The sequence below is a fragment of the Gopherus evgoodei genome, chromosome 6 (assembly GCF_007399415.2).
Source record: "Gopherus evgoodei ecotype Sinaloan lineage chromosome 6, rGopEvg1_v1.p, whole genome shotgun sequence".
In the NCBI taxonomy this organism is placed as follows: domain Eukaryota; kingdom Metazoa; phylum Chordata; order Testudines; family Testudinidae; genus Gopherus; species Gopherus evgoodei.
The window spans coordinates 136338164-136353416 of NC_044327.1; the positions used below are offsets into that span (position 1 = coordinate 136338164).

The 15253-nt window shown below is 54.1% G+C and overlaps 1 protein-coding gene across 1 annotated transcript in view; it reads left to right on the forward strand.

Moving 5' to 3' along the window:
- The window catches only part of GGT6 (gamma-glutamyltransferase 6), a 50713-nt gene that overhangs the window by 26019 nt on the left and 9441 nt on the right, over nt 1–15253 (forward strand). Inside the window, 5 exon segments of the mRNA XM_030567999.1 lie at nt 5198–5282; nt 5713–5888; nt 6442–6461; nt 7727–7907; nt 9427–9680. Of these exon segments, the coding sequence (XP_030423859.1) occupies nt 5198–5282; nt 5713–5888; nt 6442–6461; nt 7727–7907; nt 9427–9680 (716 nt within the window).

Sequence of the window (15253 nt, forward strand, 5' to 3'; positions counted from 1 at the left end):
TTTTGCAAACTTAACTTCATTCAGAATTTATGTAGTTAGTTTATCACTCATTAGCTGAATAAATTCATAGCACACCGTTTTAGAGAAGTACAAAGTGTGCCTGCTATCATTTCTCCATACAGTTGCAAGTGTTCTGACAGAAACCGATCAAATTGTGTAGAGTCAAATTCATTGCTGTGAGAAGTGGCAAAACCCAATTCAAGATACTGAAATACAGAATGAATTTAGGGGACTGTAGCATGTCGTAGATATTCTGGCAACTTGTTCTATAATTTAGTGATCCATTCCCAAATGACTCTCTCTCAAAGTATTGCACTGGCTTGAACCTATCGCTGCAGGCAGCCAAACTTAACCAGCTAATTTTTTTGCAGCTAACCAGATTTGAATATTCCTCTTCATTCAGCTCCCAGATCTGTCTAAACTCCTTTTTTCTCGCAGCCCCACTGAAATGTCTAAGTGTCGCTTTGATCGTTGTCTTCCACAAAGTCAGATAGGACTGATTCAGCGTCTCTAGCCATGAAGGCCTGACAATGGGTCATACAGTGCTGGATGAATAAATCACTATAGCAATCTTTCAGTTGCTTTGAAATGCTTTCATGTTGGGCTAGCATTACAGGTGCCCCGTCTGAAGTAAATCCCACAATTTTCTCCACGGAATAGTTGTTCTGGTCATTTTCCACACAACCAACAATAGCTGCATTCAGATTTTCAGCATTATAGCATTCAGCTATTTCAATTAAGGTAAAAAACTCAGACCGAATTTCACTTGTGTCAACATTCACAAAGCGATGGTAAATAATAAGCTGACTCTCGTCCCTGTGGTCAGTGCTCTCATCACACATTACGTTAACAAACAGAGCTAGTTTCTAAGGTGCCACAAGGTCTCCTCATTGGTTTTGCTGCTTTACAGTTTCACTGTAAGGATAGTCACCTGAATCTTTGGTGTTTCTTGCCACAGGCCTGGTCTCCACTACGCGTTTATACCAAATTTAGCAGAGTTAAACCAGTTTAACCCTGCACCCGTCCACACAACGAAGCCCTTTATATCGATATAAAGGGCTCTTAAAACTGATTTCTGTACTCCTCCCCGAAGAGAGGAGTAGCGCTGAAATCGGTATTGCCATGTCGGATTAGGGTTAGTGTGGTCGCAATTCGATGGTATTGGCCTCCGGGCGGTATCCCACAGTGCACCATTGTGACCGCTCTGGAAAGCCATCTGAACTCGGATGCACTGGCCAGGTAGACAGGAAAAGCCCCGCGAACTTTTGAATTTCATCTCCTGTTCGCCCACCGTGGAGAGCTCACCAGCACAGGTGACCACGCAGAGCTCATCAGCACAGGTAACAATGCAGTCTCCTGAGAATCGAAAAAGAGCTCCAGCATGGACCGCACGGGAGGTACTGGATGTGATCGCTGTACGGGGAGAGGATTCTGTGCTAACAGAACTCCGTTCCAAAAGACACAATGAAAAAACATTTGAAAAAATTTCCAAGGCCATGATGGAGAGACCACGCCAGGGACTCCGTGCAATGCAGAGTGAAAGTGAAGGAGCTCAGACAAGCCTACCAGAAAACCAAAGAAGCAAACGGAAGGTCCGGGGCAGGGCTGAAAACATGCCGCTTCTACGCTGAGCTGCATGCAATTCTCGGGGGGTCTGTCACCACTACCCCACCCGTTCCGTGGATTCCGAGGTGGGGGTGCTAATCTCAGCCATGGCTGAGGATTCTGCGGACGGGGAAGATGAGGAGGAGGAAGAGGAGGACGAACTTGCAGAGAGCACATAGCACTCTGTTCTCCCCAACAGCCAGGAGCTTTTTCTCAGCCTGCGGAATTACCCTCCCAGCCCTCCCAAGCCAGTAGCCCAGACAATGAAGCCATGGAAGGGACCTCTGGTGAGTGTACCTTTGTAAATATAAAACACGGTTTCAAAGCAAGCGTTTTTTAATGATTGATTTGCCCTGAGGACTTGGGATGCATTCGCTGCCAGTACAGTTATTGGAAAAGTTTGTTAACATGTCTGGGGATGGAGCGGAAATCCTCCAGGGACATCTCCATGAAGCTCTCCTGGAGGTACTCCAAAAGCCTTTGCAGAAGGTTTCTGGGCAGGGCAGCCTTATTCCGTCCACCATGGTAGGACACTTGACCACGCCATGCATGTAGCAAGTAATCTGGTATCATTGCATGACAAAGCCTAGCTGCGTATGGTCCCGGTGTTTGCTGGCATTCAAGCAACATCCGTTCTTTATCTCGCTGTGTTATCCTCAGGAGAGTGATAATGTTCATGGTAACCCGGTTGAAATTCCGGAATTTAATTAAGGGGACAGAGATGGCCATTCCTGCTGGGCTGTTTGCCTGTTGCTTAAAAGAAATCCTTCCTTGCAGGTCCCCAAGCAGGGGAAAGAGGGGTGGGGGTGATTGGCGCTGAGCTTTTTCACGTTTGGCTAGCAGGGATCTTCCCTGCTACCAGTCACGCGATGCGGGGGCGGGGGTGTTTAGCAGTGATCTTCCATGATACCAGCCACGCGGTGGGAGGAGGGGCAAAGCGATCATCCCAGAGAATTGGATGGGGGGTGGTTTCTGCTGCTGCATGTTAACAGGAAAGAAGCAGCACTGAACGGGCTTTGCTTGCTATTTGGGAAAGGAGGGCACTGTGTATATGAAGGTTGCAGAAGCCGAAAGACAATGGCTCACCATGGCCGCATGCAAGCCGAATTCTGCTGCCCGGGCCTGCGCCTGGGAGATCTCTAACACCAGAGCCGCAGGCACTCAATATTAAGATGCAAAATGCGAACTTGTAGTGAAATCACACGTGCTGTGTAAGGTGAATAGTGTTGTTCACCATGAAAGAGTATAAGCATTGTTCTGTTAAAAGTCTCTTTTAAAATACTTCTCTCCCTTTTTTCCCTCCCTCATGCAGCTGCAAATTTTTCAAGCCTCCCTACTCCATCCCAAAGGCTAGCTCAGATAACACAGCAGAAAAAAAAGACGCGAGACAAAATGTTCTCGGAAATCGTGGAAGTGACCCACAATGAAGGAGCTCATCTGAATGAATGGAAGGACGCGGTATCAAAGTACAGGAAAGATGGCAGTGAACGTGAGGACAGGAGGGACCAAGGTGAGGACAGGAGGGACGCTCGAGATGAGAGGTGGCAGCAGGAACATCAGAGGTGTAGGCAGGAAGTTCAGCGGTGGCAGGATGCAATGCTGGGGCTGCTGCATGATCAAACTGACATCCTCCGACGTCTGGTGGACTTTCAGGAACAGCAGCAGGGTCACAGAGTGTGCTGCAGCCCCTGTGTAACCACCCTCACCCCTCACCATGTTCCACATCCTCCTCACCCAGACGTGTAAGAACGCTTGGGGGGAGGCTTCGTGCACCCGCCCACTCCACTCCCGTGGACAGCCCAACCAAAAGGCTGCTATTATTTTGACATTTTTTTAGCGGCCTTTTCCTTCCCTCCTATCCTCCTCCCAAACCACACCCAGGCTACCTTGTCAGTTCTCTCCCTCTTTTTATAATGAATTAATAAAGAATACATGATTTTTAAATGATAGTGATTTTATTTCCTTGTTGCTTACAGGGAATGAGTTAATCAAGGGAGGGTTTCATCAAAGGGAAACAAACACAACAGTCACACCGTACCCTGGCCCATGATGAAACTCGTTTTCAAGGCTTCTCTGACGCGCACCGCTTCCTGGTGTGCTCTTCTAATCGCCCCGGTGTCTGGCTGCGCGTAGTCAGCAGCCAGGCGATTTGCCTCAGCCTCCCACCCTGCCATAAAGTCTCCCCCTCACTCTCACAGAGATTGTGGAGCACACAGCAAGCAGCAATAACAAAGGGGACATTGGTTTGGCTGAGGTCTGAGCAAGTCAGTAATGTGCACCAGCGCACCTTTAAATGGCCAAATGCACATTCTACCACCATCCTGCACTTGCTCAGTGTGACGTTATTGATATAAACTGGGACCATATAGAACATGGTTTGCAACCAAGGTCCTGTAGTGGCACCAAACCTTATGTAAAGGAGGTCATATAAGGTGTCTAAGACCAGGTTATGGGTTACTGGTTATGATTATGCTGTCTGTATGTCTGTAGCATTTTGTAGTTGAAGTTATAAGTATTGGCTGTATACTATCTGTATTTCAAATTGGTGCTGCAGTTCTGGGAAACATCCCAGACAAGCGGGTGTTAGCTCTGCTTAGCCTGCTTGATGGCCCATTAAGGACCATCAGCTACATAATTGACCCATTGAGAGGAGGCAGATACGCCTTGTGACTCAGCAGGGTGTGCAGGGACTTGCCCATGTGACTCCAAACTCCATTTTGCTGTAATTTTCCACAGTAAGAACAAAGAAGTGTTCTTACACCTGGAAGAGCCTATATAAGGCTGATGCCTCATCTCCATCTTGTCTCCAATCCTGCTTCTTACCTCTGGAGGGACTTTGCTACAAGCTGAAGCTCTACACAAGGGACTGAGGACCCATCCCAGTGGGGGATGTTCTCCAGAGACTTGATTTGAACCTGCAGTTTATTCCATCACTGCTACAAGCCTGAACTAAGAACTTTCCCATTACTGTATGGAATTGATTCCATTTAACCAATTCTAGCTCTCATCTCTCTCTTTTTCCTTTTATGAATAAACCTTTAGATTTTAGATTCTAAGGGATTGGCAACAGCGTGATTTGTGGGTAAGATCTGATGTGTATATTGACCTGGGTCTGGGGCTTGATTCTTTGGGATCAAGAGAACCGTTTTCTCTTTTATTGGGGTGTTGGTTTTCATAACCATACATCCCCAGGACGAGTGGGACTGGTGGTGATACTGGGAGACTGGAGTGTCTAAGGAAACTGCTTGTGTGACTTGTGGTCAGCCAGTGGGGTGAAACCAAAGTCCTTTTTGTCTGGCTGGTTTGGTTTGCCTTAGAGGTGGAAAAACCCCAGCCTAGGGCTGTGACTGCCCTGTTTGAGCAATTGGTCCTGAATTGGCACTCTCAGTTGGGTCCTGCCAGAACCGCATCGTCACAGAGGGACCCTCCACCGAATTGCCGCGGAATCCCTGAAAGTGCCGCCCCACTCCGGAGTTGCCGCCCCAAGAACCTGCTTGATAAGCTGGTGTCTGGAGCCGGCCCTGGTTTCCAGATCCTCCAACTTGCTTTGGTTTCACTCTACCTGGTAAAGAAACGTCCGCTTGGCTTACAGTGACCCTGCCTACGAGCCAGGTGCCCAGGAGAGCTGGACAGGGGAGACCGATGACCCCGAGGCAGTAGATCTGTGCCCGGCTGGTGTGCGGAGGACAAGGGGCTGGACACTGGTGTGACAAATGAGTGTGCAAAGCTCTAGCCTGGAGGGAGTGAGCAGGGCTCCCAGACCCGGAGAGCGGAGCGTCTGTGCTGCCTGCCGCTGGCACCTGGGCAGCATTTCCCTGGTGGGCACAGCCCTGAGAAAGTGGCAGCGACCCGGTGCCCCAAGATGTGTCAGCCCCCTCCGGGCCCATGTGTCCTGCCGAGCCTGCAGGGCCAGTGCAGGGTGGCAGGCAGGATTTAGGGCTAATAGCCACGGGACCTTTGATGCCAGCCCCAGTGTGGCCCCCCCCGCCAGCCCCAGCCCCCCGTGCAGGGCCGAGGCCCAGACCCCCTCCCCCGGGAAATCCCCTCTCTCCCTGGGGGTGGTGGCTGCTGCTCCCTGCGGGCTCCCCGTGCCCTGGCCCGCCCCAGGTCTCAGCGGCGCCCGTCACCGAGGCATCGGGGCGGGGGATCCCTGGATGGGGGCAGACCTGGAAGCCGCGGCAGATGCAGAGCCCGGCCGGCATGGAGGCGGCAGCCCCGACCCGGTACCAGCGGCTGGGGGACAGTGACGGGGAGGTGATGGAGCTGCGGACCAGACCGGGCTGGTGAGTGCGGACCAGAGCGGAGCGGAGACCAGCCCCGCCCGCCCGCAGGTCCCCGGCAGGTGCCGCCTGCCCCCCCCCCAGGCCGAGCCTCCCAACACCGCCCAGCCTCCACCTGGCCCTATAACCGCCCCCTACTCCCACGGGGGCCCCGCAGTCCCGGGGCTGCCCCCCGGCCCCACGTGCCAGCTGCAGTGGGGGCTGCACCGTGCCTGGCCCTACGGCCGCCCTACACCGGGCCGGGCAGCTGCTGGGGGGCCGGGCTGGCTGTGCAGGGCACCCCCCACCCCCCATCAGAGATTGGCTCCCGAGCGTTAACGGGGGAGCTGTGCTGCCCCCCTCGCCCATCCCCCCTGTCCCCCTCTCCCAGCCCCTGGCTGGCCCCCTCCTCGCCTATCACCCCTGCCCCCCACGCCCAGCTCAGCCCCTGGCTTGCCCCCCCCACCCCGCCCAGCCCATCCGCTCCGCCCCCCACGCCCGGCCCCTGGCTTGCCCACGTTGCCCCCAGGGGCTGATAGGCTCCTTGGACCCCCATGGGGCCTGGGCTCCCCTCCAGCACAGGGACATTCGGCCCAGGTGAGCCGCTCGCGGCAGCACGCACGTGTGGATCGTCAGGCCCGGCTGGAGCCCAGGAGCTGCCCTGGGACTCGGGGGCCCTGGGAGACGCAGCCTGGCTCCGTGCAGCCAGCCAGGTATTTAATGAACCATTCACCCCTGCTCGGGGGCCCCTCAGCCAGCAGGGGAAGGGGCCGCGCCCCGACTGCTGGGGGCCAAGGGCCAGCTCCCCCTGCCCGGGGACCACCGGGATGGCGACACAGACCCGGACGGGTAGGGAGAGGTCAGTGCCTGGGGCTGGCCTGGCCGCACGGACACCCAGACTGCAGCTCTGGGGCCCGCGGCTCCCAGCGAGAGTGCAGAGCCGGTGAGCCCCGGCCGGGCCTGGAGAGAGCCTGCCTGAAAACCCCGTCCCTCGGCCAGCGCTGGCTCTGCCCGCCACTGCCCCTGGCCCCTGGGCTGTGCCGAGTCAGGGCTCGGATCCCGCAATGGAACCACTTGGGCCCAGATCCAGAGCACAGGGCTCACCCCATTGCAGGGCCTGTGGGCACTGCGAGCAACAGCGCTGGGGATGAGCACGGCTGGCTGGGGGCTGCCCAGCATACGGGGGGGGAGCTAGGTGGGGCTGGCAGTCGCCCTGCAGGGGAGTGCCTGGAACGGCCCAGCCTCCCTCTGCCTGCTAGCGCTGGGGGGCCGGGCCTGTATGCCAGGCTGGATGACGGTGTGACGCTTCTCGGGGCACCCCAGTCACCTTGTTACCCCTGCCTGCAGCGGGAGGGGGTCATGCCAGTTCCCTGCCACCCCCACCCCTCCAGCCCTCTCGCTGGGCTGCACCAGCCCTGCAGGCTGCCCACGGATCCACCCAGCCCTGGAGGCCCTGCAGTGTCCCCTGTGGGATCCAGCCCCGATCACTGGATCCTCCAGAAATACCACCCCCCAGACCTTTCTGGGGTGTTGGAGCAGTGCAGAGTGGAGCAATACGCTGCAGCACGGGCTAGCCGGGGAGGGGTGACAGCACCAGGACATGTGTTTCCCCGGTGACTCGCTCTCACTCCCAGACCATAAGGGCATAAGTCTCAACAAAGTTCCCTCAGCCCTTCAGTCTCGCCCCCCGCGGGCACGTCTCCCAGGGCCTGAGTGTCGCTATGTCACCTCGCCCGCTGCCCTTCGGGACGGGCACCATGGCAGTGGGGGGGAGCTGCAGCGAGGGTGCCCGATCTGAGGCCGGAGAGCTTGTAAAGAACAGCGAGCATGGTGCCAGTGGCATCGATGGGCCCGCGTCCCAGATGGGCGCTGGCCCTGCCGCAAGCTACGTGGCTTTGCCCGACTCTGGGCACTGCTGGGGCGGGACCAGACAGGCAGCCCGAGGGAGCTGCAGCGGGAGGGGCCTGGACCAGGGCCCCGCGTCTGCCCCAGCGAGGCGCTGGCTGTGCTGCTGGGAGCGCTCAGGCCAGTGGCAGGGAAGGGGTACGGGTGACACACAACACCCCGGACCCTTGGCATCAGGGGAGGGGGTGGGGACACTGGCTCAGCTGGCCCCTCCCCGGGCCTGGAGTCTGGGCGGGTGGCTCACCGTTTGGTGCCAGGCCCAGCTCCCCCCTCCCTAGATTGCACCAGGCGTGAGGCACCTGCGTGGGTGCAGATCGAGTGGCCTGCCCCACCCCTTGCCTCTTCCTCCCTGCCCTGCCTGCCCCGGGAGCCCCCTCCCACAAAGCGCCCGAGCTCTCTCAGCCCCTGGCCTTGGCTGCAGCTCGGCTCCCGGCGGCTGGTGAATTTGGCTGTAATCCTGTTACGGGAGCTGAATGGGCCTCACGAATCCCACTAGGCAGCAGCAGATCTCCCAGCTTCCTCCCAGCCTCCTGGGGCAGCGGGACAGGCTGGCGAGTGGAGCTGGCTCCCAGCCCTGGGCTCCCCCCACCGCTCGGCGGTGCCCCTCCGTCCTGACCCCCCCCGTGCTCCCCCAGCCCTGGGCTCCCCCCACCGCTCGGCGGTGCCCCTCCGTCCTGACCCCCCCCCGTGCTCCCCCAGCCCTGGGCTCCCCCCACCGCTCGGCGGTGCCCCTCCGTCCTGACCCCCCCCATGCTCCCCCAGCCCTGGGCTCCCCCCACCGCTCGGCGGTGCCCCTCCGTCCTGACCCCCCCCCATGCTCCCCCAGCCCTGGGCTCCCCCCACCGCTCGGCGGTGCCCCTCCGTCCTGACCCCCCCCCCGTGCTCCCCCAGCCCTGGGCTGCCCCCACAGCTCTGCGGTGCCCCTCCGTCTTGACCCCCCCCGTGCTCCCCCAGCCCTGGGCTCCCCCCACAGCTCTGCGGTGCCCCTCCGTCCTGACCCCCCCCCCGTGCTCCCCCAGCCCTGGGCTGCCCCCACAGCTCTGCGGTGCCCCTCCGTCTTGACCCCCCCCCGTGCTCCCCCAGCCCTGGGCTCCACCCCACAGCTCTGTGGTGCCCCTCCGTCCTGACCCACAGCCCTGGGCTCCCCTCACAGCTCTGTGGCGCCCCTCTGTCCTGACCCCCAGCCCTGGGCTCCCCCCCACAGCTCTGTGGTGCTCCTCTGTCCTGACCCCCAGCCCTGGGCTCCCCCCCACAGCTCTGTGGTGCCCCTCCGTCCTGACCCTCCCCCTGCTCCCCCAGACCTGGGCTCTCCCCCACGGCTCTGTGGTGTCCTGCCGTCCTGACCCCCCCCCGCGTTCCCCCAGCCCTGGGCTGCCCCCCCTAGCTCTGTGGTGCCCCTCTGTCCTGACCCGCCCCCGCTCCCCGAGCCTTGCACCTCTAGCTCTGCTGATGCCCCTGCGTCCTGACCCACCCCCGGATGTTCACCCCTGGACTCCCGCCAGTGCACCCATAGTTCTGCGGCTGCCTCCGTCCTGCTCTCCGGTGCCCCCCGCAGTCTGCCCGGAGCCTCCCTCCCGGGCGCGACCCGGAGCACAGGCTGCACAGCTGTCTGGCTACCGCGGGGACTGATCGCTCTGTTCTCTCTGGCTCTCTGCAGATCCCCGCTTCAGCAGCACCACCGGGAGACCTGCACCCGCATCTTCTCAGCCCTGGTGCTGCTGGCACTGGCCTTGGCCTTGGCCTTTTACCAGATGACCGTGGGCGCCTCGTGGCTGGGCGGTGCCCAGGCTCACGGGCAGGATGGTGGCACCGGGCAGATGGGGGCACAGAAGGAGCCTGGAGACGTCCCATCGGCAGCTCACATGCATGCACGGGGTGTTTACTATCATGCCACCCTCATCAGCAGCTCAAGTGAGCATCGGGTACAGGCCCCAGCCCAGCCCAGGCCCCCCAGAGGGCACCGCTTCCTCCTGCTGTGTTCAGGCTGGCTACCCCTCGGGTCGCCGTCATGGGCTCCCCGGGGTACAACCTGGAACTGGGGTACTGCTGAGCCCTCTGTCTCACCAAACCTGGGCTCCCTCTCGCACTGGGATGCTGTGACAGGCTGCAGACCCCTCCAGGTCCTGCACTCACACAGCTACTTACAGACAGGGACACTCCCAGCTGAGTTGCATGAATACTTTCAGCAGCCACTCATGAACCAACAAGAGAGAGGCTCCAGCCAGTTCCCCTGACCCCCGCAGCCTAGGACCCCAGAGCTGTGCCAACCAGAGTAAGTTATTACCCAGTCTGCCCTCCCTCAGTGTGTAGAGGACAATGCACCAGCCCCTATTCCTGAGCAGATTTCCCTTTGCACTTTAAACAACACCCTGTCTTAGGTAAAAAATATAAAACAGATTTACTACTTACAGAGAGAGAGATTGTAAGTGATTAGTAGTAATAGTTAACAGATCAGAGTTGGTTACCTAAGAAATAAAACAACAACACAATCTGAGTTCTATACACTAGGCAGGACTTGACTCCAGCAGTGTCTCCCCTGATGGTACAGGCACTTCCTAGATCCTCCATGCACAGTTTGGAAATGCTCCTTTCCAGCTGGGCCCCCTCCCATGTTCCAAGGCTTTTCCCTCTAGCCGTGTTTCCAGGTGTTGAGTTGGGGGCAGGGGGAGTGAGGCCAAGTGATGATGTCACTTCCCCCTTTTATAGCTTCTCCCATGTGGAGGGAACTTCCTTGTCCCAAACAGAAGCCCCCAGCACAGTTTGTGGCAAGATACAGGCACAAGATGGAGTCCAGCGTCACATGATCTGGCCACCTGTCCTCACATGCTTCCCTGTGTCAGAGCAGCCATTCTCCATGTCCACAGGAAGGCCCCCCAGGTGGGGAGAAGCTTCTTCTATTGTGTTTCTTAATGGCCCTTTGTGACGTTATTGATATCAACTGGGACCATATAGAACATGGGTTGCAACCAAGGTCCTGTAGTGGCACCAAATCCTATGTAAAGGGGGTCATATAAGGTGTCTAAGACCAGGTTATGGGTTGCTGGTTATGATTATGCTGTCTGTATGTCTGTAGCATTTTATAGTTGAAGTTATAAGTATTGGCTCTATACTGTCTGTATTTCAAATTGGTGCTGTAGTTCTGGGTGACACCCAAGACAAGTTGGTGTTAGCTCTGCTTAGCCTGCTTGATGGCCCATTAAGGACCATCAGCTACACAATTGACCCATTGAGAGGAGGCAGATGCGCCTTGTAACTCAGCAGGGTGTGCAGGGACTTGCCCATGTGACTCCAAACTCCATTTTGCTGTAATTTTCCACAGTAAGAACAAAGTGTTCTTACACCGGGAAGAGCCAATATAAGGCTGATGCCTCATCTCCATCTTGTCTTCAATCCTGCTTCCTACCTCTGGAGGGACTTTGCTACAAACTGAAGCTCTGCACAAAGGACTGAACGACCCATCCCAGCGGGGGATGTTCTCCAGAGACTTGATTTGAACCTGCAGTTTACTCCATCACTGCTACAAGCCTGAACTAAGAACTTTGCCATCACTGTATGGAATTGATTCCATTTAACCAATTCTAGCTCTCATCTCTCTCTTTTTCGCTTTATGAATAAACCTTTAGATTTTAGATTCTAAAGGATTGGCAACAGCGTGATTTGTGGGTAAGATCTAATGTGTATATTGACCTGGGTCTGGGGCTTGGTCCTTTGGGATCGAGAGAACCGTTTTCTTTTACTGGGGTGTTGGTTTTCATAACCATTCATCCCAGGACGGGTGGCACTGATGGTGATACTGGGAGACTGGTGTGTCTAAGGAAATTGCTTGTGTGACTTGTGGTCAGCCAGTGGGGTAAAACCGAAGTCCTTTTTGTCTGGCTGGTTTGGTTTGCCTTAGAGATGGAAAAACCCCAGCCTGGGGCTGTGACTGCTCTGTTTGAGCAATTGGTCCTGAACTGGCACTCTCAGTTGGGTCCCGCCAAAATCACAACGTCACAGTGGCGTAGTTGTGCTAGGATCCACAGAACCAGGTCAATTAAGCTTTGGGTCAGAACCCCACGCTATCCAAATTCGAATTTTGGGACTGAGAGTTCGGTTGGTTAAAGAGCAGTTGCAATGGATGAGCAAAGGGCATATGAGGGTCTTGACAAAAAAGCCCTGGAAGATTTGTGTTCAGAAAAGGGGATAAGCTTTAGAAAGAAAGCTACAAATCAAGAACTAAGAGATCTGCTAATGGCCGGTGATCAGGAGGCAGGAGCACAGCCCTTACCTGATAATACAGAGACTGCAGAAGCAATTCGAATGAAAGAGGCAGCCAATAAACTGCAATTCGAGCATGAACAGAAACTAGCAGACCTGCTGGAAAGGCAGAAAATAGCTGAATTTGAAAGAGAAGCTGCTGAGAGAGAAGAAAAAGCTCGTAAGGAGCATCTGGAATTACTGGCTGCTGAGGAGAGAGCTCGACAGATGGAACAGAAGACGGCCAGACTGCAGCTCCAAGTAATGCAAGAGCGGAGAAAGTCATCGCCACCTGGTACTCCACATACCCACCGCCAGGAGAAGAACTGGGAAAAGATGTGTCCCATCTACAATGATATGGAGGATATAGAGGAGTTTTTGTCCACCTTTGAGCGCCTCTGCACTCTGTATCAGATCCCCAATGATCAGTGAATGCCCGTCCTGCTGACCAGACTGACTGGAAAAGCCAGGGAGGCATTTAATGATTTGGGGGAACAAGAAGCCTGGATTATGGGTGGTTTAAAGATTCTGTGTTAAGGCGGTTCAAGGTTACTCCTGATTCTTACAGAGTTAAGTTTAGAAAGTTTAAGATGTCTAATGACTGTACTTTTGTAGAATGTGCTCATAAGCTGATGGGTTTTGTTAAAAAGTGGGTGATGGGAGCAAAGGCACATGGGAGTTTTGAAAAGCTGCTGGATTTAATAACTTTGGAACAGTTCTTAAACATTGTGCCTGACCACGTGAGAGCAGCTGTGTGTGATAGGGACCCCGAGTCAGTCCTACGGGCTGCAGAGATTGCAGATGCACATACCCAAAATAGGGCTCGGGAAGAGTATAAACCCCAAGGGAAAAGTAGTCACCATTCTCCCCAGTTCAAGAGGAGGGAAGGATTTAAAGGTAAACCTGGCCCTGACTCTTGTAAGGTGGCTCCCGGGGGCGTAGAGGTTGGGAACTCTCACCCCAAACATAAACCGGTTACATGCTATCACTGTGGGATGCTTGGCCACATAAGACCAGATTGCTCGACCCTAAAGGGCAGCCCAAAACCAGCAACCCCAAAAGCCACAGTAGATGCCAATTCCATTACTCTGAGCACCCAGGCTGAGCCAAGCCACAACAGCACAACATAAGCTTGGGTGAAAGTGATCATGAAATCATAGAGTTTGCAATTCTAAGGAAGGGTAGAAGGGAGTACGGCAAAATAGAGACAATGGATTTCAGGAGGGTGGATTTTGGTAAGCTCAGAGAGCTGATAGGTAAGGTCCCATGGGAATCAAGACTGAGGGGAAAAACAACTGAGGAGAGTTGGCAGTTTTTCAAAGGGACACTATTAAGGGCCCAAAAGCAAGCTATTCCGCTGGGCAGGAAAGATAGAAAATGTGGCAAAAGACCAGCTTGGCTTAACCACGAGATCTTGCATGACCTACAAAATAAAAAGGAGTCATATAAAAAATGGAAACTAGGTCAGATTACAAAGGATGAATATAGGCAAACAGCACAGGAATGCAGGGGCAAAATTAGAAAGGCAAAGGCACAAAATGAGCTCAAACTAGCTATGGGAATAAAGGGAAACAAGAAGACTTTTTATCAATACATTAGAAGCAAGAGGAAGACCAAGGACAGGGTAGGCCCCCTGCTCAGTGAGGAGGGGGAAACAGTAACGGGAGACTTGGAAATGGCAGAGATGCTTAATGACTTCTTTGTTTCGGTCTTCACTGAGAAGTCCGAAGGAATGTCTAATATAGTGAATGCTTACGGGAAGAGGGTAGGTTTAGAAGATAAAATAAAAAAAGAGCAAGTAAAAAATCACTTAGAACTAAGTTAGATGCCTGCAAGTCACCAGGGCCTGATGAAATGCATCCTAGAATACTCAAGGAGTTAATAGAAGAGGTATCTGAGCCTCTAGCTATTATCTTTGGGAAATCATGGGAGACGGGAGAGATTCCAGAAGACTGGAAGGGGGCAAATATAGTGCCCATCTATAAAAAGGGAAATAAAAACAACCCAGGAAACTACAGACCAGTTAGTTTAACTTCTGTGCCAGGGAAGATAATGGAGCAGGTAATTAAAGAAATCATCTGCAAACACTTGGAAGGTGGTAAGGTGATAGGGAATAGCCAGCATGGATTTGTAAAGAACAAATCGTGTCAAACTAATCCGATAGCGTTCTTTGATAGGATAACGAGCCTTGTGGATAAGGGAGAAGCGGTGGATGTGATATACCTAGACTTTAGTAAGGCATTTGATATGGTCTCGCATGATATTCTTATAGATAAACTAGGAAAGTACAATTTAGATGGGGCTGCTATAAGGTGGGTGCATAACTGTCTGGCTAACCGTACTCAAAGAGTAGTTATTAATGGCTCCCAATCCTGCTGGAAAGGTATAACAAGTGGGGTTCCGCAGGGGTCTGTTTTGGGACCGGTTCTGTTCAATATCTTCATCAACGATTTAGATGTTGGCATAGAAAGTATGCTTATTAAGTTTGCGGATGATACCAAACTGGGAGGGATTGCAACTGCTTTGGAGGACAGGGTCAAAATTCAAAATGATCTGGACAAATTGGAGAAATAGTCTGAGGTAAACAGGATGAAGTTCAATAAAGATAAATGCAAAGTGCTCCACTTAGGAAGGAACAATCAGTTTCACACATACAGAATGGGAAGAGACTGTCTAGGAAGGAGTACGGCAGAAAGGGATCTAGGGGTCATAGTAGACCACAAGCTTAATATGAGTCAACAGTGTGATACTGTTGCAAAAAAAGCAAACGTGATTCTGGGATGCATTAACAGGTGTGTTGTAAACAAGACACGAGAAGTCATTCTTCCACTTTACTCTGTGCTGGTCAGGCCTCAGCTGGAGTATTGTGTCCAGTTCTGGGCACCGCATTTCAAGAAAGATGTGGAGAAATTGGAGAGGGTCCAGAGAAGAGCAATGAGAATGATTAAAGGTCTTGAGATCATGACCTATGAAGGAAAGCTGAAGGAATTGAGTTTGTTTAGTTTGGAAAAGAGATGACTGAGAGGGGACATGATAGCAGTTTTCAGGTATCTAAAGGGTGTCATCAGGAGGAGGGAGAAAACTTGTTCACCTTAGCCTCCAATGATAGAACAAGAAGCAATGGACTTAAACTGCAGCAAGGGAGATTTAGGTTGGACATTAGGGAAAAAGTTCCTAACTGTCAGGGTAGTTAAACACTGGAATAAATTGCCTAGGGAAGTTGTGGAATCTCCATCTCTGGAGATATT